Source organism: Numenius arquata, chromosome 11 (genome assembly GCF_964106895.1).
Source record: "Numenius arquata chromosome 11, bNumArq3.hap1.1, whole genome shotgun sequence".
Classification (NCBI taxonomy): Eukaryota; Metazoa; Chordata; class Aves; order Charadriiformes; family Scolopacidae; genus Numenius; species Numenius arquata.
In genome coordinates this window covers 39,656,523-39,680,357 of record NC_133586.1, presented here as the reverse complement: position 1 = coordinate 39,680,357, position 23,835 = coordinate 39,656,523, and the positions used below count along the sequence as shown (strand labels likewise).

At 42.5% G+C, this 23,835-nt stretch overlaps 1 protein-coding gene across 1 annotated transcript; it reads left to right on the top strand.

Moving 5' to 3' along the window:
* The first annotated feature begins 1,473 nt into the window (after positions 1–1,473).
* Positions 1,474–22,705, top strand: MAML1 (mastermind like transcriptional coactivator 1). Its single transcript, XM_074156221.1, has 5 exons — positions 1,474–1,845; positions 11,538–12,950; positions 15,602–15,871; positions 18,862–18,976; positions 21,714–22,705. Exons 1-5 carry the CDS (start codon positions 1,474–1,476, stop codon positions 22,703–22,705), a joined length of 3,162 nt encoding a protein of 1,053 aa, XP_074012322.1.
* The last annotated feature ends 1,130 nt before the right edge of the window (positions 22,706–23,835 follow it).

The following is a 23,835-nucleotide window of genomic DNA, read 5'->3' as shown; positions in this document are numbered from 1 at the left end:
CATCTAACCAACTAACCTGTTCCAGAGCTGTTGGATGGGACTTGAGCCTCTCTGGGTCTGGCTAATTGTCAATTATCACTGCTTGAGGCTGTGACCTGTAAATTGCATTGCGAGTCCTGGACCCGAGGAGGGATTCTCACCAGGGCTAATTGCAGCAGGTGTGCATCTCCAGGGCTCTCCATCTCCTGCTCTCCTTCCTCAAAAGCAGTGCTCCACTTCAGCTGTCCTTACCTTTGTGGGGCTGTGACCGCGCTCTCCACCCCTAACTGGTCCCCAGTCAATACCATTGTTGCCTCATGGTTTCAAAAAGAGGGTTTTAGTGGTTTTTTTGTGGGTTTTTTTTTTTTTTGGTGTTGCTGAACAAGGACTGTGATTTCATTTGCGGAAAAGACCTGTCCGTTTCATAAAGGTACCTGTAGATGCAACTTGAAAAAAAGAAAAGTATGTAAAAAACTAATCAATAAAGAAACTTAAACCTGTTTGGTTTTCTTTGTCTAATTAGCGAAACCACCGCAGTCTTCATAGCTTCTGCTCGATGCGAAGTAGCGGGAGTAGGTCTGGGCTGGGACACGGCGGCACAAGTGATGAAGAGGAGGTGACGGTATCCAGTGGGTAACTCGCCTTGCTGCGGGACTAGTTTCCGTTCCCCCCCCACCCCGGCTCCGCAGCCAAAACTCACGTTTTGACCCAAAACCAGCGGTTCTGCGGAGGCGGCAGGTGAGCCGGGCCGCGCTCCGCTCCTGCGGGCGGTGCCACCCCTCCCTGTCAATCACCGCTGGCTCCGCCTCCCGACGCTCCTGAATGGCTGCCCCGCCGCTGCCCCGCCCACTCACTGTTCCTGCCTTTTAAACCCGCCGAAGGCCGCCTCCGGAGCCCCGCCCTTCCCGCCCACGCCTCTGCGCCTCCATTCGCGCATCCTCGCCTTTCTATTGGCTGAGAGGGATGTCCCTCACGGCTCGTGACGCGCTACGCGGCGTGACGTACCCCACCACCCAGGAAGCTCCGCCTATTTATTCTCAACTCGGCTCTTGAGGGGAAAAACAATTTCAAGATGGCGGCGGCGCGGATAACAATGGGGAGTCGGGGGTTCGGGCCGGCCCGTGCCTGAGAGCGGCGGTCGCCGGGCCGCGCCGCGCCGCGGGGGGAGCGGAGCGGGCTCCGGGCGGGCCCCGGGGAGGGCGGGCAGCGGCCGCCGGGCAGGACTGAGGGAGAGGAGCGGGGGGGAGCGAAGCGGCACCGGCCTCGGGGGAGAAGGAGGAAGTGGGGTGGGGGGAGCGAAGCGGGCGCTGGGCTGAGCCGGGAGGAGGAACCGGGCCGGGGGCGAGCCCGGTGGGGACCCCAGGTAAGGCCCGCGGGAGGAGGGGGGAGCGGCGGAGGCCGGGGAAGGCCCGAGGGGGGGAGCCCCCCGCCATGGCGGGGGCCGGTGTGAGGAGCCGGTGAACGGCGGCGGCCGCCCCCCTCGTTCTGCGGTCCATGGTGCTGCCCCCCTGCCCCATGGCGGAGTTCGTGGTGCCGCGGCACAGCGCGGTGATGGAGCGGCTCCGCCGGCGCATCGAGCTCTGCCGGCGGCACCACAGCGCCTGCGAGTCCCGCTACCAGGCCGTCTCCCCGGAGCGCCTGGAGCTGGAGCGCCAGCAAACCTTCGCCCTGCACCAGCGCTGCCTGCAGGCCAAGGCCAAACGGGCCGGCAAGCACCGGCAGCCCCCGCCGGCCCCGCCGCCGCCCGCGCCCCCTCCGCCGGCCGCCGCCGTCGCGGGAAGCGCCGACAGGACCGGAGCCAACGGGCTGGAGGCCGAGGCGGCGAGCGGCGAGCAGCACGGCCGCAGCAGCAGCACCTTGATCGCGGTAAGCGGCGGGGCCGGCGGGGGTGGTTGGGGCCGTGGAGGCAGCCGGCGGTCGGGGCGGTGGAGGCGGGCTGGCACCGTGAGCTTCCCCCCTGGACGTGGGGGGAGAGGGAAGCCCGCACGGCCGGTGCGGTGGCCCGCGGTGGGAGGGCGGAGGTTGGCGTCGCTTTGCGGAGTGTCCGCGCTGTTCCAGCTTTGCAGCTGATCGCGGGCGGTTTATTTTCTCCCTTGTCACCTCTGAGCACTGGAGGAGTACATTGAAAACTGCTGCTTGCTGAGGTAGAAATAAGGGATGGCCTTCTGCGGTGGCCACAGGCGTTCCGAGCAGCGTTCTGAATGTTTCTGGCTAATTCACCTAAAACCTCCTTGCAGAAACTGTCAGAGAGGCATTAATACTGCGGTGGCTTTGGATTTTTTTTTGTTTGCTTGCTTATGTCTTTAATTCAGGTCGTCAGGGTTTAGTGGGGTCACTTGATGAGGATATGCTTATTACTGAGGGGGGATTTTTAAGAGAAATAATGTGTCTGTTAATTCTGGTACATATTGGAAAAAAATTCACTGGAAAGGCAGCTGCTTATTTGCCACTCATGCTAGTGGGTGTGAACACTATGGGAATCCCACTCCACCCATTAAAAACTGGCTTAGCTCAAAATCTTAATGTTTCTCTGGCTTCTCTAGCATTTCTGGTTGTCAGGATATATTCATGCAGCCCTGTTTGTATATCAAGATAGCTATTGCTTAACTTATTCTGAGCCCTTTAAATATACGGCCATGTAGTAATGTGTCAGTAATGTAGGTTAGTAGGATAACCTCTTAAAGGCTGCTGCTCTTAATACCTGTCTGTCTTAAAACCAGGTATTTCTAAATGGTGGCCTGCATGAAAATGATACAGTATTGTTGTGAGTGTCTTTAAAAGGGGATACTGGATTAACCTGAGACATTTCTAGATTGATATATAGATGAAATCATATTTTTAAGATGGTGTATGATTTTTGATCATATTGGAAGGGAAGGAGGATATGTTTCTCTGCTGTCTTGGACCTAGTTTAGTTACAGTTTTTAAAGCAGGATCACGATAGAGCTTACTGTATACTTGGGTATGACTGGACACGATGTGAAATATTGAAACGTGGGGCTCATCCTTAATGTAACTAGCACTAGGCAGCATGTGTGCGGTTTGTACTATGTACAAGATGAGCTGAAAATGTTTCTATTCTTGCTAATATACATGTGAGAATCTAGGACTTGCTGACATTTCTGAAGATTTAGATACTTGTGACACAGTTAGAGCACTTCAGCTGGTTGTTAAAGCTGGGTACTTGAGGAAGAGAGGAAACCTTGTGCGTTCCTGACAGCGATTCTGTAAAACTTTCTGGGTAGCTGTTGTTTAGTAGACTGATCTTGAATGTAAACTTGTGTCAGAACAAAAGTGACTCAAAGTCGTGTTTTATTATCTAAAGACTTGCTGGGATTTCTACTTACTTCCTGTCTGGGATCTAAGGCTATTTGCATATGGGGCTCTATCCATTAATAATGCGTATACACACAGAGCTCTTTAGCATGTCAAACCCTGTTGCTTAAACTGCCACCACACGTCTTCATATTGATCTTTTAAAAGAAAGATGTCTTTAATTCATTGGTGTTGTTTCTTTTAAATTGCTTTGGATGTGGATTTGATCTAATTAGCAGCCATTATAATGAGGGCTCTCAACAGCAGTGAGGTTCTGAAATGCACTGCACATCTGGGGAAGCCCTTCTTGTACAGGAAGCTGCTGCCAGCAGCCAATTTACACAACAGAAGAGGGTTTTAGTGTATGAATGACTCTTCCTCATGCTGGCCTGCTGTTTCCTTCCTAGGATACATGACTGTAAGCTTAATTGCAGCTGCTGATTCATCACCTCGTTACTAGGGTATAAAGTTAGTTTGCTTAGTAATTCAAGTTTTGAAAAACAACAACAACAACAAACCCCCTCTGCTGCTCATTTCATTCCTTTGGCGTAAAAGGTGCCTCTCTAGGTTGGTATTTTACCTCTAGCAGTCGTGTAGCTGTTATCAAGACCAAGCATGTGCTTTGTAGGGGAAGGACATGGGTTTGGTTTACAATATTCAATAAAGTTTGGAGAAACACCAAAATTATCATGTTTTAAAATATCCTGGATGCATTCCTTTCCAAAGAATGCTGCTAGATCAGCGAAACACGCATTATATCAGCTATCGCTGCTGTTACGATCCAGAGTTTTCCATGAGGCTGCATATGAATCTTCTCTTGGAAACTGGTACTTGGTGTTGAAAGTTGATGCAGCATTTATTTTGATCCTTGAAGGAGAAGTCAACTTGTGTAAAGGTGGAGAGTTTGTGATTTAGTGTTAGAGGGCTTGTAGTAGAAAGACATGAAGCTGCATTGCCACAAGTGTGGGCAGTAGACAATGTGTGAGCTCCCGGATACTGTACTTCAGAGCATCTTCTGTAAATTCATAGTAGCCATGGGGAAAAGGGTTGTGCTGCCACTTCTTTCTTAACGTCTTGTATGATTTTTCATGTGGCCAAAATCAGATATTTTCTTTTCTCTTAGTCTTTTCTCTGCTTTAGATCCTGAAGTTGGATGGATCTTGCTTAGAAGCAGGAGTAAGGGGTAGATTCTTCCTTTGTTTTCATACTAGGCAGCTCTAAAATTTGAGCCACAGAAACCAGGAAAATACAGTATTGGTACAGAAATGCCTTGGATGATTTGTGCACCACATAGGCCTGTCCTTCATTTGAAGAAAAAGATGCAAAACTTGTTAGCTTCCTTTTTTTTTTTTTTTGAGACCATTATTTAATGGGAAATTCAAATGTTGAAATTTAATTCACATTTCTGTTGTTTAAGATGACATTATTAAGTCTATGCTCAAAGTCAAAGATGCTCAATATTTGGATAATGTATTGTCAGTTCTGTTAATCTTCTATTTTTGAAAAACAGGGAAGAGACAGGACTTGTCCTCTAGAACGTTTTTTTTTCTCTTTGCCCAGGTTCTGGTTTGAGAAAGTTCATTGTAATAACGCTGTTTAAATTCTCTGCAGTAGAAAGGTTGGCTTCCTTGTATTTCTCTGATAGACTATGATGTAGCATATCCCTGAGCTGAACAGAAAGTGTTTCATTGACATGCGAATGGGGAGAATGGCAAAGTCTGAATTTTCATCTCCACTCCTTGTTTTATGATGTGGTCCCTTGGAAGGAGACTTGCTCCCTGTGTCTTACTGGATTTTTTTTTTTTTCCCCCCCACCTGAGAGCAGTTGTTGTGTGGATGGTTTGCTTTGTCTAGGGCTGCCACAAAACCACAAACAGAATTTCTGGAACGGGCAGAGACGGTCTAGTTGGTGGCCCATCTTGGGAATGCTTTGTGTTAAAGCTGAAGAGCAGACCAGCATTTATTTGGGAGCGATAAAAGTTTTTACATTAATAATAGGTGAGTTCTAATTTAAGCAAGGGCACCAAGTAAAAAGTTTAAGAAGAAATTTAAGTAAAAGGAGAGAAAAGCAATATTTCCCGGTTGAAAAAACCTAAAGTCATAAATTAAAGGGGAGAGATTGCCTGGATTGTACTGATAAGCATTAATAGCATTCCACTAACGAAGCTCAGACTAGTACAAGAACAATTCAGAAGACCTCATTTTTGTGTAAGCTGTGGTATAGGGGTGTTAAACTGTGAAATTACGTTTTACCACAAAAATAGCAAATTATTTCCACGTTATTTATACATAACTATAGTGCAGCGTAGGCTTGCCACCATTGTTTGTTTTTGCTGACAAGTCTGATAGTTTGTTGCCCAACAACTCAGACGGGTTTTTCTTTGTCTCCTTTTAATTCTGTGTGAGGTACTGTTGTATGTTTGAAACATTTCCCTTCCTAGATTAGTTAGATATGCAGTGATGCTTCCTAAATTGTAAGGCTCTGAGAGTGACTGGTCTGCTGCTGCTGTTTAAGTTCAAGTGAGGTGGAGGATCCGGCGTTGCAGCTGAAGGCACAGCAGTTTTTTTTTGATTCAGCAGAACAATTCCTGTAGCAGAAGCTGCCCCTTGTGACTAATGCAGGCTTGGGATATTTATAGACATGCATATCCACAGCCCTTCTTCACTCCAGCAGGCAGTCACCCAAATACAAAAGTCTTCTGGAATTAAAGTCAAAATTAGTCCTCCAGTTTGGTTCTGACAAGGCAGCGGAATGCAGGAACACATTGGGTAATAAAATGCTTTCCTTGCAGGGGGGGTGCAACTTTGGAAGCTGTGGGTAGATGCACAGTAAATGGGGAGGTCTTACTATGTCGTGTAGTCAAAAGGTTATGTTTTCTATCCAGAATTCATACACTGCAATTTCTGATACTTCCATTGTTCTTCCAGCTTAAGAGGTTATCATCTTTGTTGTTCCTGTCCTTGGCCAGGCAGGAGAGGAGAATCTGTGCCTACAGAGGACCTACTGTAAGCTCTGGTTCATGGGAGCTTATCTGTGCTGCAGTACTACCACTTCCACGGCAGAAAACCAGATATATTTTATTTTGGTTTCCCTGTCTAGGTGAGAATGCTGGTATCTAGCTAGGAGGCGTATTGGAACTAGATTTCTCTTATGTTTCTAGAGTAATATAGTATTTCCTCTTTGAAAATGACCAGCGTTGTATTTCTCTTGCTGGTATTTCATGACAAAGCCTTGTAGACATAACTTAATTCTGAGACTGAAATGGTAAACTTATTCCAAAATAAAATATAAAAAAATAAAGCTCTATTGAATCTTGTAAGAATATTCTAATCTCTGTAGCAGATGCTTAAACGAAACTAAACAAGAACATTATATGGAGCCTAAAAGGTGCAGTATCAGAACAAGGTTTTTTTTAGTTTTGTTTCTGCTGTGTTCAGGAGGTATTTTTTTTTAGGAAAAAATGAAACTTGCATGCAGTTTCTGTTATATATTTATTTACTGTCTTGAGTTACAGGACTCAAAGTATAACAAATCACTGGATTTTTACAAAAGTAATTTAGTTGACTGTCCTCAGTTTTAAAATTCTGCATTGTGAAGGACTTCTTGCTTTCAAGCAAACGATATGAACTAAACTTTCGTGCTTGTTAAGTTTAATGCATTGAAATATCATTGGCTTCGAATTATTATCTAAAGCTAGCTTTAGGTATTGGGTGTCTCACACTGATTCCTGGAATAATCTGTTTCTCTTGGGGAAAAAAAAAAAAAAAGACAAAACCACCCCTAAATCTCCAACAAACAAACAAACCCCACCAGAAGAGCTTTGAGCCACTGTTTTGATCAGCGATTCATTCCCCATTTCCCACCAAGGCAGTAAGAGAGCACTGCACTGGACTCTGCAGAGTTTTGAACTCTGCCAGTGCCAGCAGAAAAGGCTGAGACGAAGTTTTAAAGCTTTTCTGATTTCTTCTTGGTGGGCTTCTGTGGTAGTTTGTGGACAACTTTTATGAAGTCTGCCAACTCACCCCTGCAGTAAGAGCACAGTATGGCTGAGCATCATTGTAGTAAAGCTGGTGGGTTTAAGGCTTGAGATTGAAAATAGCTTATCAGAATTATTTGTGTGCTTTCCTTTTTCTGATGGAAGCCTTGTCATTTGACTGGGCATTCATCCATCTCCGGCATTGTGGTCCTGTGTCCTAGTCAAGTACAATGTGTGTGTACTGTGAGTTAGTGATCAGGGGGTGCTTGTGTTGGAGACCCCTTTTGTTGCGATGGATGACAGCTGGGTTTTATCGATTTGCGTTCCTCACTTGAGGAATCGACAGTTGTGGCCTGACTTGCATGTGTGCTTCTACAAAGTGTATTTATTGCCATGTTGTGGACTCTCCATTTTGCTCACATGAATGAGATACAGCTCTGATGATGTGACGTGGAGGAGGTGCAGCCTTTAACCCTTCGGTGGCTCTTTGAGAAACTGTTAAGTCGTTCCTATATTGGTTTAAATACTTCGGATAAATGCATTTGGGGTGATACTTTTAGGCAAAGATAAATAGCAGAGATCTTGGAGGTTCATCTTCTGTTGGGAAGTTGAGTAGGCTGAGAAAATGGGAATCAATTCCTGTGTCCAATCTTGTGACAATGGAAAGGATTGGGTCATGTGTTTATAAATAAAACGGATTGATTCTGCTAAGGAAACCATGGACAGCATACCAGAGGGCACTGTGCCTTACAGAACCATAGTGGACAACAAAGTTAAAGCTAAAGGGATTTTCTTAGTGAGTAGCAAGCTATGCTTTACTTAGTCGGTGCTGCTTTTTTTTTTTTTTTTGAGTTTTGGCAGAAGAGAACAGGTTTTTCTTGCCTTGAGAACTCTGTTGGAGCAGCTTGATATGTAGATAGCTTGCAGTCGGACTTGTATCTCACATACTCTTTGTTATTTCCCCCCCCCGAAACCAGATTATTTGGATAGACACAGACAAATTGGGGAAGAACTGAATTTAATATTTCTTTTTCTGTTGGGAAATCAAGGGCTGAGATAGTATGTAAGAAATGCGTATAAGAAAGGGATTTCACAAGAGAAAGTTGCATTATTTGCAGACTAGTTATATGAATGTATTCGGTGTGAGAACTTCAGATTGTGTTACTCAAAATTAAACACGAGTAAATTGGTATCAGGATTTATTTCTAATGGCAGAGGAGAAGGAACCTGTAACTTCTGGCTCCCACAAATTTTTATAGCAGTGTCTTTTCTTGAGAGAGGAAAGGAGGTAGAAAATGGAGCACTGTTACTGGGTTGTTTTAAGGTGGAGGTATTGTAGATGGTGTAACTACAGTAGCATAAATCTGAGTATAGACTTGCTGCCACAATATCCAAGTACACTTTTGACTCCTGTAATGTGAAAAGTGAACTGGGATGCAAATGCAGTTGGTGAATAGTTTCTAAAACTCAGAAGTTAAGTGTCCTGGTTACAAACTGGGCTCAGTCTTTTCTGATACGGATAGAAGATAAGCAGATTTTCTTCTTTCCTCTGTGTCTATTGGCTGTTGTGTACAGGTAGGATATCTTTCAAATAATCTTAGATTTAGCTGAGGTGAAGCAAGGCTGGAAGCAGTCACCCCCAAATTCTGCATCAGTAATGAATTTATTAAAGTTATTTTTTTCTTTAGTGTTTTTTTTTTTAATAAAGGAATATAGTTTTAGGTGAAACAAGGACTTTGTCTAGTTCAACTAAAGTCAAGATATCACCAAGAATCAGATATAAGTGTTATAACCATTAAAACCTATACAGATATAAAAGCTCTTAGTTTGTTTTTTTTTTTTTTTGAGTGAAAGAGCCTGTGATGGAGATTAGGGGGTTTATCTTTTTGTAGACTACAGCAAGTGTAGTTTATAAGCATGGATGATTTAGTCTTAGACTTGTTAGTTGCTTATGTTGCAAATAGTGTAGTACAATAGCAAATATCTTGGGATAGATTAACTTCTGGAATATTTGTCCAGCAACCCAGGTGGGTTTTTCAGTCTGTGAAGAGCTGTGTGCAATTATAGCTATAACACCACCAAAATCTTATTTGCCTCGAGTTGTCTGTATGAATTATAATTACAGCAGAGACCCCAATGGGCATATATTCTGTTTTAATATAGAAATTTGCTTCAACTATGGGAAGATGTTCAGTGTACACAACTCTGTTATTACTTGTAAGTCATCTGGGAGTGTGTTTTTTTCCTAGTGCTTTAGAACTAAGGAGGATCCATTCCCAAAGTCTGAGTGATTGACTCATCATATGACCTTGGGCAAGTTACTCATCCACCTTGAGCTTCAGTTTTCCTGGTTGGAGTATTAAGTAAACAATGGCAAACTTGCTGAAAGCCAAATGTTGTGTTTTCGTTGAGGCTTTCTTGCTTTCTGTTGTTTTGCCTTTTTACAAAAAAAAAAAAAAAAAATTTCCATTATTCTTTCAAGTTTGTATTTGAAAAATTCACTCTAGATTCACTCACAGCTCCTCCAAGCTGTAGACCTAATGTTGAAATTAAGAGAATTCAAGTTTCAGCCTCCTCTGCAAATGTAGACCTCACGTCGTCCTACTAGGTCTTCTGCAGATCTCACTACTCTCCTGCTATTTCCATGAACCATCTAGAAGATCGTGGTCTCCTGGGAAGCTGCAATCTGTCCCTCAGATCAAAACACAATTTTGCTGCTACCTATGCAAGCATTGAACAAATAGTGGGTTTTTTCTGAAGATCAGCTAACTGTAGACTGTTTAAAAAAAAAAAAATTAGAACAATTAACCGTGAACAAGTCCTTCTGTCCTTAAATCAAAGAATGCTGTTGCCCAGGCAAGTGCTGTAAAATTCTTCTGATAATTTATGCTGGCTCTACATACACCCTCTTGCTTGAGCACTGAGATCTTGAGGTTTCCCCTGTTTGCTCTTGGATGAGACAGTTTCCCCCAAGGGTTAGTGGACTGCATTGTGGAGACTGCGAGCAATATTAAAATAAGCATACTTGTCTTGAGGTTTGTTTAACGAGCTGCTTTTCTGCCATCTGAGAGAGCTGTTGTTCGATGAACCGTGCTTCAGCAGGGTGGCTTTTTGTGGGGATTCTGCTTGTGTGCCCGGCTGAGATGCAATAAGGCATCTCCTACAGGTCAGGGGAGCTGATGGGAGCTTCCCCTCTTTTGACTTCCCTGCTCTGTTCCAGCAGTGTCTCTGCCCTACAGGTTTCTCTGTGTTGGTGTAGCGTTCCAGCACAAGCAAAGCACAGCTTTTTTTTTTCTTACGGAATGCACCTGAGGGAAGGAAAAGTTTATAGTCATCTTTGATGTGTGCGTGAATTCTGTTTTCAGATGTTTTTGAGGTCAATGGAAAGAACTTTATATTTGAAAGAATGCTGCCAGGAAAGAGACGTTGAACAAAGGCTCTCAAGCTCTGCTTGTAAAAGTGTTGCTGTACCCTCTGGTTGCTTCTAGGTGGCACTACAAGAAAAAGAATATGTGCATTCACTAGCTACGAGAAGACAACTCTTGAGCTGGTTGGGGCTTTGGTGATCATAGGGCATAGAAGGGGCAGCTGGCAAATACTCTGGGAGAAAGGAGGAAAGGAATAAACTTACTCTGCTGTGATAGAACTGACTGAACTCTGAATTGCGTTTTACATGTGTGAAACCGTGGTCGCTTAGTGACAAACTGGTTTTGGTTTTGTGCCAAAAATGTGATTGTGTGCAAAACACATAGTTCTTCTCCAAAAATTATAATCATAAGATAAATAGTTTTCTTTTTCTGTAAATATTTAAATGTGACACTGCTTTATAAAGCAATATTAGAGGACAATTATACTGTGTGTACATGGGCCAAATAAAATACAGGTTTTTATTCTCATCTAAAATTTGAATCTTAACATTCTTCAATTTTTTTTTCATTTTGAATAGGAAAAAAATAACGTATTCTACTACACAGCCATTTCTCAACTTTTTGTTTTTGTCAAAGTATATGGTAGCTTTTGGTTTTGTTTGAAGAAGGGGGCTCTGATATAGTACGTATTTTTGGAAGTTTAAGAGATTATAGTAAGGAAGTAATCTCATGTGATGACTTATAAAACAAATCTTATCAAAGCAAAGATGTAAATTTTTTTAACCTTTTTTTCCTAAAATGTTTCATTCAGAGCTAGGCAATGTTCTAGTAAGAAATAAAAATCCTAATCTATGAAACTAAATAACTAAAACCTTCCTTTTTTTTTTTTTTTTTTCAGCAGCTCCATGAGACTGTGAAAAGAAAGCTTGATAGTGCTGCTTCCCCTCAGAATGGAGACCAGCAGAATGGCTACGGTGATGTATTTTCTGTGTCCAAGAAACTGCGTCGTGATGATGGTCTTGGTGGAGTGAGTGGTTCTTCCAACGGAATGCCTCCTGTGTCTCCACTCCATCATCTCGACAAGAAATCTGGTGGTGGAGATACCTTGCAACTTAATGGAAAACATCCGATGGGGCTAGATGGCATCAGCAAGAAGTGTCTTCCAGATTCCAGCCTGCAGATGAATGGAGGTGGTGATGCTGATGACTCATTTCCTCTGAGTCTGAACAAAGAGCTGAAGCAGGAGCCTGTAGATGATCTTCCATGTATGATTGCTGGAGCAGGGGGGTCTATATCTCAGAATAACTTGATGCCTGATCTTAATCTTAATGAGCAAGAATGGAAGGAACTTATTGAGGAGCTTAATAGATCAGTGCCCGATGAAGACATGAAGGATCTGTTTAATGAAGACTTTGAAGAGAAAAAAGATGCAGATTCTTCAAATTCAGCTGCACAGACTCCATTGCCACAAGATATTAACATAAAGACTGAGTTTTCCCCAGCACCCTTTGAACAGGAACAGATGGGATCTCCCCAGGTGAGATCTACTTCATCAGGTCAAGCATTTATTGGTGCTGCTTCTGCACCCGTAAGTGCCGCTTCTCCAGCGGTTGGTAGTTCTCAGGCTATGTTTCAGCCTTCCAGTCAGTCGATGACTGAAAATCCTAATCAGTCCATGATGCAGGCATCAAACCACTCTCAGAACGTCCAGAGGCCTCTTCCCAATGTGTTGTTACCTGGGAAGGGTGCAGGAAGTGCCAAAGAAATGTCTTCTGCTCATCAGCTTCAGCAGATTGCTGCCAAGCAGAAGAGAGACCAGATGCTGCAGAACCAGCAGCAAGCTTCACAAGTCCACCAAACAAATCAGATGTCTACATGGCAACAGTCTGGGCCTTCTCATAGTCCACTGGCTGTCCCATATACCATGGAAAATCCCACCAGCCCATCAGTTTACCAGCCAGACTTCAACAATCAGAAACTCATGATGCCTAATATGGGAAATAAAAGCTCTCCGAGAGCTGGAGGCAATTACCATGTGAACATTTTGGGTCATCAGCAAAACAGCTTGAACCAGAACCCTGTGAACAGTCAAGGCTCTATGCTGGACTACGGGAACACCAAACCTCTTTCACATTACAAAGCGGAATGTGAACAGGGGGTTACGGTCCCTGGGCAGAACAAGACTCCCATGTTGGCCTACATACAACAGCGCCAGCAGGCACCGCTCTCTCACGTGGGCGATGACCAAAATGGGATGATCCTGTTGAAACCCAAGTCTGGAAACATTGCCTACCGCCTGCCGCACAGTCAGGTGAGCGTTCTGGGGTTTGTTACCCTTGTGTAGTAGCAGATTTAAGGTTTTGCAAGAGGGTGTTGGATAGGTAAGGCTGGAGTACAGACTGCTTGGTGTTATTTGAAAACAGTTGCCACATGATTTTTAAAGAAGATGATGGTAATATGCAATAAGCTGAGACAAGAATCAAGAACTCTATTTTCTGCTGGGGAGAGTTTCTAATGCTGGTTCTAGGTCATGTGGTAATGTGTGATTTCCAGCTTAATATACTTTGTGGGCAACAAATTATGTCACACTTCATAGAAGCTTCTGCTTGTGAAGATGAATAGATGCTTTGTAAACTTTTGCCTAAAATAACTCGTATAAAACTGTAGTGTTAAACAGTGTTCTCAAAGAAGCTTTGATTTCTTTACCTTCTTTTTAGTCCCTGACTTGTGTCAGAGTTGGCTTACTATAAAAAGCCATGCCTTTGGTTGCTTCTTTTTTGGAGAAAGATGGAAGTGGGGGCTGCATTCCTGATTTCTTGAGTATTCCTTGAGGTTTTTCAAATCTAAGAATTTTTTCTTGGTTAAGTCTCTGGGGATTGGGGAAGCATGGGATAGGAGAGAATTATATCTTTAAGAATAAAGAATAGAAATATTTGTCTGCTTGAAGCAATACGCTTCAGGTTTTCCTGTAAAGGAAAATTCCAGATGGTGCTTCTTTGCCTTTTATATAACTGATGTTACAGGTATGCTGCAGGTGAAAGTTTATGTAGTAGATGGAGGTATAGACTCATTTGGATTCTGTAACACATGCCTGCAGTGCACATCCTAGAGGGCTTGTTGAGAAAAAAGGTCTTTTTTTTCTATGGATTAAAGCTCCTCTAGCAAAAGCTGTTGATATGTTCCCTCAACAAAACAAAAAACCCATGGAAAAATTTGATTAGTCTGTGATAAAGACCACACTGATGTACAAATGAACATCTGAGATCAATGTGTGCTTCGTAAGGCATAAAAAACCCAGTATGTTTAAAAACTAGCAGAAGTAACAATATAACAACATCTTGACGGAAGAAAAAGGGGAATGGTAGAGATGATTGTGTATGTCACATCTCTCCCTCAGTGACTTTCCATCTACACTGCCACGTTTGCACTGAATTAACAGAAATACTGATGAATGGTTTTGGAGAATTTCTGAAAAGCTTGCACAGCATTACTTATAGTTGGCACATGGTTTCTTACGAAACTGCAGAGTAAGAACCAACAGCCAAACCCATTAGAATCATAACATAGTTTGGGTTGGAAGGGACCTTTAAAGGTCATCTAGTCTAACCCCCCTGCAATGAGCAGGGACATCTTCAATTCCATCAGGTTGCTCAGAGCCCCATCCAACCTGACCTGGGATGTTTCCAGGGATGGGGCATCTCCCACCTCTCTGGGCAACCTGGGCCAGTGTTTCACCACCCTCATTGCGAAAAATTCCCTCGTTACATCCAGTCTAAATCTGCCCTCTTTTAGTTTAAAACCGTTACCCCTTGTATCGTAACAGGCCCTGCTAAAAAGTCTGTCCCCGTCTTTCTTGTAAGCCCCCCTTTAAGTAGTGTAAAGCTCCTGTAAGGTCTCCCTGGAGCCTTCTCTTCTCCAGGCTGAACAACCTCAACTCTCTCAGCCTGTCCTCATAGGAGAGGTGTTCCAGCCCTCTGATCATTTTTGTGGCCCAAATTAGCTGAATTATAAACTTGAAAGTACTCTTTGTTTATGTAATTAGAGATGAGGCTGAACTGTGCTTAAAAATGATAAAAATTGTTACATTTCAAATGGATTTGCTGGTACAAAGAGGACAGTATCAGATCTTGAATGAAAATTGTTCCATGTTATTTTAGCTTATCCCAAGTTACCATCTTAAAAAAAAAAAAGCAGACTTATGAAAAATGAATAATAACAGGCTTATCTGTAGTAGTATTTTTCTCTGTGGAATATAAGACTCATTTTGATCAGTGATAGCCGCCTTCCCTCTTCACCTGAAAATAGTAAATACTATGATACTAAAAAAAGCAACTTTAGGAGGGGAGGCATAAACACTTGCAGAATTAAATGTTGACAGAAAAGGCAGGATTTAAATAAATGTTTTGTATGATAAAAATTTAAAATGTAGTCTTTGAAAAGCTGCTACCTAAGTAAACCGAAGCTGGTGTGTAACGGGCGCCGTTCCTCTGGCTGAGCAGGAGCACGCAGAGCTGCACTCGCCTGTTTGAGCTGGACTTTGGGAGACTGAAGTTAAAGCCTCTGTTCCTAAACCTTGTGGAGCTTCTGACCTTAACTCTGAACTGTTACTCTGTGTCTGGCAATTTATAGATGGGCTTTTGATTGTCTTTAGCTGAACTGGAAACTGTATCACACTTTGCCTTTTCCGTTAAGAAGCTATTGCATAAAGATGGCAAAATGTAAGGAACTGATCTAATTTGTACTTAATAGTGTAAATGTACAAAGGACAAATAACTGACAGTTTCTGTTTTTCTGAGATGTATTATGATTACCCCCCCTGTCCTGTGAAATGATAAAAATAACACAAATTGTGGTCATCACCATGAAAATACCTTTCCTCATCTGTGTAACTACATAGAGTTTCTAAATTCTGGAAGACTAATCGCTTTCTGTAACTCGTGTCACTTTTCCTATGTTCTGCAGGATCAAAACCCTTCTCCTAATGTTCCTCGCGTCCCGGTTTCTGTCCCGGGCCCTGGGGTGGGTGCCCAGGCTCCCAATGTCTCCATGGCAGGTAACCACAGCAACCCACCTTATCTCAGCAATCAGCAGCAAGCAGCAGTGATGAAGCAACACCAAATGCTGATGGACCAGCAGAAGCAGAGGGAGCAGCAACAAAAGCACTTGCTCATGGAGCAACAGAAGCAGCAATTCCTCATGGAGCAGAGACAGCAACATCTTCTGGCTGAGCAGGTGAGAGGGGCCAGCAGTCTTGTTTTTTTTCTCAGTGCTGATTTGCTTTGGTGGCTGAAACAGCATTTGAGATTTTGTCAAACAGTTGTCACATTACAAAATAGGGGATGTAAACTATAAGGCATTTTGGTATCGTAAGTATAATTGCTGTTTTATGTTTCTAGAAAAGTAACCCAAATATGTAGCACTTGATTGCTGAGACTTATTTTTTCTGTTGTTACAAGGCACTGTGGTGAATTAAAAGAATGAAATAGTAGTGTGAAAATACAAGACAATACCTACATGGAGAGAATGTATCATACCAGCACTGGTGTAATTCTTTGTGGAAGAAGGCAAATGGAATCAGAGCAAAAATAAAAGATACAGTTGGGATACTGTTGATATGTTCTGTAGAGCTTTAAAAATGGAAGCAATGAAGAAGGGACTCTATAAGCTCATTGTACGTTCTGCCTTTCTTCCCTGTGAGATTCACAGCAGCTCATGTTTCCAATTTAAAAATATCTTTCACTTGTTTATTTGGACAAAATAATTAGACATCTGCATCTAACTTGCATCTTATCCTGCCAAAAGAATTTAACTCTGCTGTCCATCCAACTGCAGAAAGCTGCTTTAGCCTCTCTCAGGGAAATGGGCTTCTTGTGTGAACCTTTCTAAGCTTTAAACTTTCTGCAAGTCTTTCAGCTGGGAATCAACCCAAAAGGCTTTATTCTTGTCGTCAGTGCTTTTCTGCATTTTTAAAAGTTCGTGCAGGTGCATTCCAGGCACTGTCACTGTACATACAGAGAAATTATTACTATCTGGTATGGAGGAAGGAGAAGATGAACTTTCAAAGAAGGTTTGAGACCCAGGGAGAACCTGGTATACAGATCTTCTGTAAGAAGTGTAATGATCTCTACTTCTGACAAGTTTTGTCTTTGAAAATATTGGAGGGAGGGAAGAGCCACAGAAATTGTTGTTCTCGGGGATAATGAGGGGAAAAAAAAGCCAGTGGTTTAATGGGAAAAAATGTGAACTACATCTATCTCTGAGAATTAAAAAAATGTTAAAAAAAATAATTAGATGCTCTGTGGAGTCCTTCAAATAATAGATTTTTTTTTTTTTTTTTTTTACACTGTAATAATAGTTTGGAAAATAGAGGTGGTGAGAGAAGGTCAGATAATGGTTGTGTGTGGGGACACACACCTTAACTTTTATTGCAGCAGCTGTCCATCAGAAGCTTTATTTAAGAAAGAAGAAAATGATAAGAGTCTCCTCTGAACTGAAAATATGTGAAAGCCCGTTTTGAGGGGAATGGTGTAGTATTTGATCCCAAATAAGGAGCAGCTTTGCTTTGGAGTTGAAAAGACCTGGGTATTGCATTTGCCATCTTTCTTGGCCTTATGCTGCCCAGTCAAGCTAGATCTTGTTAGCATTCTAATTTGATACTTATAGACTCATAGACTGGTTAGAGTTGGAAGGGACCTTAAAGATCATTGAGTTCCAACCCCCCTGGATGTAGTTTTACAAAAAGATTTCTGAATCAGTTGATCTTTATTTTGCAGGAGAGTTGCAGTTTCGGGTAGCTTCAGGGCCATTTCCTGCCACTGTAGAGCTGTCTTTGCATTTGGTATTCTGCATCTTTTTTTTTTTTTTTTTTTTTCTTTCCTTTTCCTGAGCCAGGTTCTGCAGCTCTAGGTTTCTCTCAGAACTATGGCATCTCTTCTTGGCTTCTGTGGTCAGCCTCTTTCAGGTTTGACTGGTCCTGCAAGCAGCAGGTCCTTTCTGTCAGGCAGCCTGCCCTCTTCATTCCTCTGCGTGTCTCAACAGCTTCGTAGTGTTAGACATTTCCAAAGGATGGTAGTAATGCGCATCTGCCTGTTGATTACATTGCACTGGTCTCTTCTGTAAAGGCTTATTGTTGTGTCTTTACCCTAGTACTCTTGGAAGGGAATTTCTGTCCCCTTCTGTGCTCTGTGTAACTTTTCAGATGAGTAAGTAGCTGTGCGTTGTATCACTACTTAGTTATCTCAGAAATTGTCTGGTTGAAGATACCCGTGGAAGAGGAGCCAGAAATGCTATGCCTGATGTGTTTCATATTGTAAAAGCAGTCTGTTGACTGCTTACTCTGTTGAGATCTCCGAGTGTACTATTAGTGCATGTACATACACTCTCAACATTTCCATCGATGTTTTAAATTTCATTTTCCCCAAAAGTTTCCTAGTGGAAAATTTGCTTCTTTTATTTCTTACAATCATAAGGTAAGTACCTGTTGAATGTGCTTTTAAAAAGGCAAAGTTGTTTTGAATCATTAGTAGGGTTTGTTTCAGTTGATAGGTGCATTGTTAAGAAAATGGTTTTGAACAATGATCACAAAACTTGTGTAGCTCCTGTTATAAACCTAGCTCTGCAGTTTTTCAGAATCTTCTAGGAAGACCTGTGGTTTATAAGAATTTGGGGTTACGTATATTTTTTCATTTTTGAAAACAAGGGCTAGAAAATATTTACATGTTCAGTTTTTAATTTTCTGTATAACATCGTTGATATTAATGACTTGTACTTTAATTTCTAAAGAGAGGTCTAAAATAAATTGATCTGGAGGTAAAGAGCAAAAAAGTATGTGTGAATTTTTTCATACACGCTTGCTTTTGCTTTTTGTATCTGTCAGTGTCTTTAGAGTATTGCTAAAAATGCCTGTTGATTATGTTGCCGATTAAAAGACTAACATAGATTCTTAATGTTTAAAGGCTTCAGGTGTAGATTGCAGTAACTCCTGCAGTGCATGCTGTTGTCCTGTTGTCCCTGAGTTCCCAGTCTTGTCACTTGTCACAGATTAAATTGACTGTGTTTGAACCTTGAGAACAAAGGTCTGAAGTGACTTCAATGCTGTAGAAGCCCCTTTAATTATCAGCTCCCCATAAAAGTATGCAGATAGCTTGTTTTTATCCAAGATAGTCACCCTTGGAAAAAGCTTGACTTGTTTCCTAATTGTTTTGCGTTTGGACCTTTCTCAGGAGAAACAGCGGCAGCAGCAAGAGCAGCAGCTGCAGCGGCATCTGACGCGGCCACCTCCCCAGTACCAGGATCAGCCGCAGAACCCGTACCAGCAACAGGTTGGACAGTTCACAGGTAAGTAAACATGGCAATTGAAGTAGTGGCGGAAAAAATATCAGGAGTGAAAAAACAAGGCGTCTTCAAGTTTCCTGGATTGGATAGCTTTTAATTAATTTATTACAACATCTTCCCACATCACTGTGCCTTAAAACTTTGAGACCTGTCCTCTGGTTCAGTTGCAAATTAACAGTTTCCCCTGTCCCAGATACCTGGGACAACATAAGCTTCTGATTTTTAATATTGCTTTGGAAGTGGGTAAAATTCTCAAGTACCTTCATTGTTCTAAAGGCCTTCTTGTACTACTGTTTCCCTTTACAGGTTGTAAATTCTACTTAACTTCCATATATTTGTGTGGTATTAGGATTCAGCTTTTTTCTGAAGCCTAACATCACTACTGCTTGTACCTGTCACAGGCCCTCATTAAAGAAAAATAAGTGATGTATTATTCCTCTCATCTACTAGAATGAGTTTAAAATTCTCTAATATTCTTATCCCTGATACCTTTAGAAGGGAATGCAATTTGAATTCTCTTCATTACACGTTAGCGTCCTACATGGGTTTTTTGGTAGGAGAAGCAACTTGGTATGTCCTTAGTGTATTAGCACTGATAAATAAAAGATGATGTTACCGTTAAGCCGGAATAGCTCCATGAATGGGGAAGAACTAGAGAAGAGTAAAAACTTTCCTTACTTAATGGGGCATCAAGAAGCCAGTTGTCTTTTTTGATAAACCTGGAGTACAAAAAAGTGCTTATTCCCTTCCTTTTGTTTCCTTACTCTCTGTGTTCCCACAGAAATGAATACTGAAGGGCAAAGATCCAAATAGAAATGCGCTACCCTCGTTCTGACAGTGCTGGTGACTGTGCAGTGTCTCCTAGAGCTATGGCTGGGTTTTGTTACTTGACTGAAAAAACTTGATACCGATACGAAGGGATTATGTGTTAACACGGGGATCAGTAGCATCCTTCAAATATTGCACTGAAACTTTTTTTTTTTCTCCTACCACTTTACTACAGAAATACAGTAGGACACCTGTTAGAAATAGAGTATGTTTTGCAGTAATGAACATCAGTATAATTAAAACTGTTTTCCTTGTTATGATAATTGTAACTGGTTTTTGCATCTGAAATCCTGGTATGTGTTCTACCTTTTCACTGTAGTGTTCCAGTAAGACTCTTCCCCCACCCATCCAGCCCCCCCGCAATAACATCTGTGTTTTTATGGTGTGCTTTGTTGATAACTAATTCAATATAATTTGAATTATATTTTAATATATTTGAATAAAATTATATTTTAATAAAAATTGAATTAGTAATAATGGAGAGCCAATATTCCTCAGCTATCTTAAAATATGAAAAAAAATTGTGCAGCTTTCCTTTTGGTTTGAAAGTAGAGAAAGTACTAGTGTAGGTAGGTTTCCCTTGGTCAGCTGTAAGAAGCGGGAGGTGGGGATTATATGCATTACACTTCAGTGGTGGGGTTTTTTTGCTTTAAGTAAGGGGCTGTTTCTTCTATGGGAAGAAACTTTTTTACTCAGAATTTATAAGAACAGAGGACTTTTTTTGGTTTTCCGAGAAGACTTATTTTTGCAAGTCATCTTTCTTGGTTGTCAGCATTACATATTAACATAGCCAATATTTCACTGCGGAAATCCAAAAGATACTTGACCAAAAATTTCTGAAAGTTATATAAAATAGAAGAAATTTCTGGAATAGGGAAAACACAGGACTGGAAACCCTGCAGTTGTACAATAAGAGATACACAATGTATGCATGGAATAACTGACGATGCATGTGTGCAATAAGTGGTATTTTTTAACAGCCCATCAAATTGTGCATGCGCTTCAAAGTGTGTATACCTTTGTTCACAGAGAAAGGCAGAGTCCTGCCTTTAAACTCTTAATTTTTTTTTTTTTTAATTGATGATGCTGAACTCTTAGAAGTGGTATTCAGATTTTTTTAGGACATTGGCATATCTGTGTTTGAGATCAAGGTGGAGGTGCTAAACGGAGCAACAATTGCCACTCTTTAATTAAAGTACTGCTGTCTGCGTGTCTTGCAAAGGTTGCTTTATACAAATGCAGGTGCAACTCTGTTGTGGATTATAGTGTCTACAAGCCTTGCTTGGCTCTGGTTGAACCGAGGTATTTACTGTACAAAATCACAGAATCACAGAATGGTATGGGGTTGGAAGGGACCTCTGGAGATCATCTAGTCCAATCCCCATGCCAGAGCAGGTCCTCCTAGAGCAGGTTGAACAGGAACGTGTCCAGGCAGATTTTGAATGTTTCCAGAGACGGAGACTCCACCACCTCTCTGGCAGCCTGTTCCAGTGCCCTGCCACCCTCAAAGTGAAGAAGTTCCTCCTCATGTTTAGATGGAACTTCTTATGTTCAAGTTTGTGCTCGTTACCTCTTGTCCTGTCCCTGGGCACCACTGAAAAACAGACTGGCCCCGGTCTCCTGACACCCACCCTTTAAGTATTTATAGGCATTGATCAGGTCGCCCCTCAGTCTTCTCCAGAGTAAAAAGACCCAAGTCCCTCAGCCTTTCCTCATAAAGGAGATGCTCCAGGCCCCTCATCATCTTTGTAGCCCTCTGCTGTACCCTCTCCAGCAGTTCTCTGTCCTTCTTGAACTGGGGAGCCGAGAACTGGAGGCAGCACTCCAGATGGGGCCTCACCAGGGCAGAGTAGAGGGGGAGGATGACCTCCCTCGACCTGCTGGTCACACTCTTCTTTTGTTTGTATTTCAGGGTCATCTTCAGCCATGCCTGGGGTCAGCAATTTAGGACAGTCCAGCTCCAGTAGTCCACGGATGTTTCCTCAGACCCAGAACATGATGCAGATGGGACCTGGACACAGTTCTGTTCCTTCGCTCCAGTCGGGCTCCGGTCAGCAGGATCGGGGGGTGTCTCAATATACCAATATGCAAAACATTCAGCGAGGGGGATTGTACAACTTGGCGTCCGGTATGACACAGATGGTTCCCCAGCATGCAACGCAGAGTGCCAATGGACAGCCACCGATGCAGAGACAAGGCAGCCTGGGCCAGGGTGCTGCTGTTCCTGCGGGGTACGGGCAGAACACCTTAGCAAACTCAACAATTTCTCAGCAGCACAGTAAAGGTGCACTGAATCCAACCTTATCCAAGCCGCAGATGGCAAGAGTACCAGCTGCTATGGGGGCTCAAAATCCATCGTGGCAACACCAAGGTATCCCTAATATTAACAACCAAACACAAGCAAACAGTGGCCTGGGACCGTTTACTGCCAGCTCCTCTTTCCACATGCAGCAAACCCATCTAAAGATGGCCAACCAACAGTTTGCCCAAGGAATGCCTCAGGTAAGCCTAAGCACCAGCAGACCGATGACCTCTATGAACGCTGCCGTCTCTGGGCAGATGTTGTCATCATCTTTAGGTGCGCAGCAGCGGACAAACCCACCTACGCAACAGCAGGTACCCTCACAGCAAGTCTTGCCTGGCATGAACCAGAGCGTTCCAGAACTGAATGCTTTCAACCAGAATCCAAATCAGCAAATGCCCAACAGAGGTAACCTGCATTGTAGTCAAGGGTACCCTGTGAGGACAACCAGTCAAGAGCTGCCTTTTGCCTACAGTGGCCAGTCGGGCAATAATGGACTTCAGAACTTAACTGGGGACACAGATCTGATAGACTCTTTGCTGAAAAACAGGACTTCAGAGGAGTGGATGAATGATTTGGATGAGTTGTTAGGAACTCATTAAAATGGGGCCGGGGGTGGGGGTTCTACTTTTTTTAATTATTTCATGAAATATAAGCAACACTTGGACCAAAAAACCTGTGGCATTGAGGAGACTTGCAGGCATTAGAGGTAAATGGTTGGGAAAAGGACTGGAGCTGCTTCTCAATGAGTGTTGAGACGTGGTAATGGCGCACCAAGCAGGTCTGCAGGAACAGTGCGCTTTATCTTGGTGTCTCTAAGGAGTCGCACACTTGAACAGGTCAAAAAATATTGTGCGTGTCCTAGCCAGCCTTTCAGAAATTTCAGTTGCAGTGTTCTAAAATGAAATTTTTTAATTATTTAAAAATAAAATTCCACAGAAATAGCGCAGAAAGAAAGCAAATAGTTGCACAAATGGTGTTTAGGGCTTAGTCTGTTGCAGCTATTACTTGCAATCATTATTTGATCGTAGCTTGACGTGCTGTTATAGTACTGTCCGTCAAACTCCTGACTTTTTGTTTGAGAAGAGGCTCTATGCACCTGAGTATGCTTGCAAAATGTTTGGAATTGTTTCTTTTCCCCATCGCTGAAGCATGTGCCTGTACTCTTGATAAGCAAGTGATATTTCACGGTAATTATTTCTAGATGCTGGTAATAGATGAAAGAAAGTATTAAAACCTGGCCAGTTAGTCTAGGTAGTCGTCTTAATAGATTGTAGTCCTTTAAGCTGCAGTTTGCACTCTGTTGTAGAGAGGCACAGTTCTTGGCTTATACCTTGCTGTGTTTAAAGGGGGAATTTCTTATGGGAGAGCTTTTAAACTCTAGTAGGTCTAACATGAATTGTAAAGCCATTTACTTTGCACCTGTTTCTTCATAACTTATTTCCAAAGGTAGTTGTATTTAAGTGAAGGCTTTGCTTCATGACAGCTCATCTAGTTTTCTTTGTTGTAAAAAGTAAAACTAACTTTTGAGATCTGTTCATTCCCCAAAGTTAGCCATGATGCAGTGAGCACAAGACTTTGTCACCTCAGGATAAAAAGGAGGAAAAAAGAATTTGGCTGAGAGGTGGAAAGTCCTTATCAGCAATAATGGCACAGGCAGCCTGGGAGAATACTTGTATCAGGGTTGCTCCAATATGGAAGTCTCCCCCTTTAAATACCTTTTGGTTTTAAA

Excerpts from the sequence above, each read along its gene's own strand:
- MAML1 (XM_074156221.1), top strand. The coding sequence starts at position 1,474 with ATGGTGCTGCCCCCCTGCCCCATGGCGGAGTTCGTGGTGCCGCGGCAC. Across the intron at positions 1,846-11,537 it reads GCAGCAGCACCTTGATCGCG|CAGCTCCATGAGACTGTGAA; the intron begins GTAAGCGGCGGG and ends TTTTTTTTTCAG. Across the intron at positions 18,977-21,713 it reads ACAGGTTGGACAGTTCACAG|GGTCATCTTCAGCCATGCCT; the intron begins GTAAGTAAACAT and ends TTTGTATTTCAG.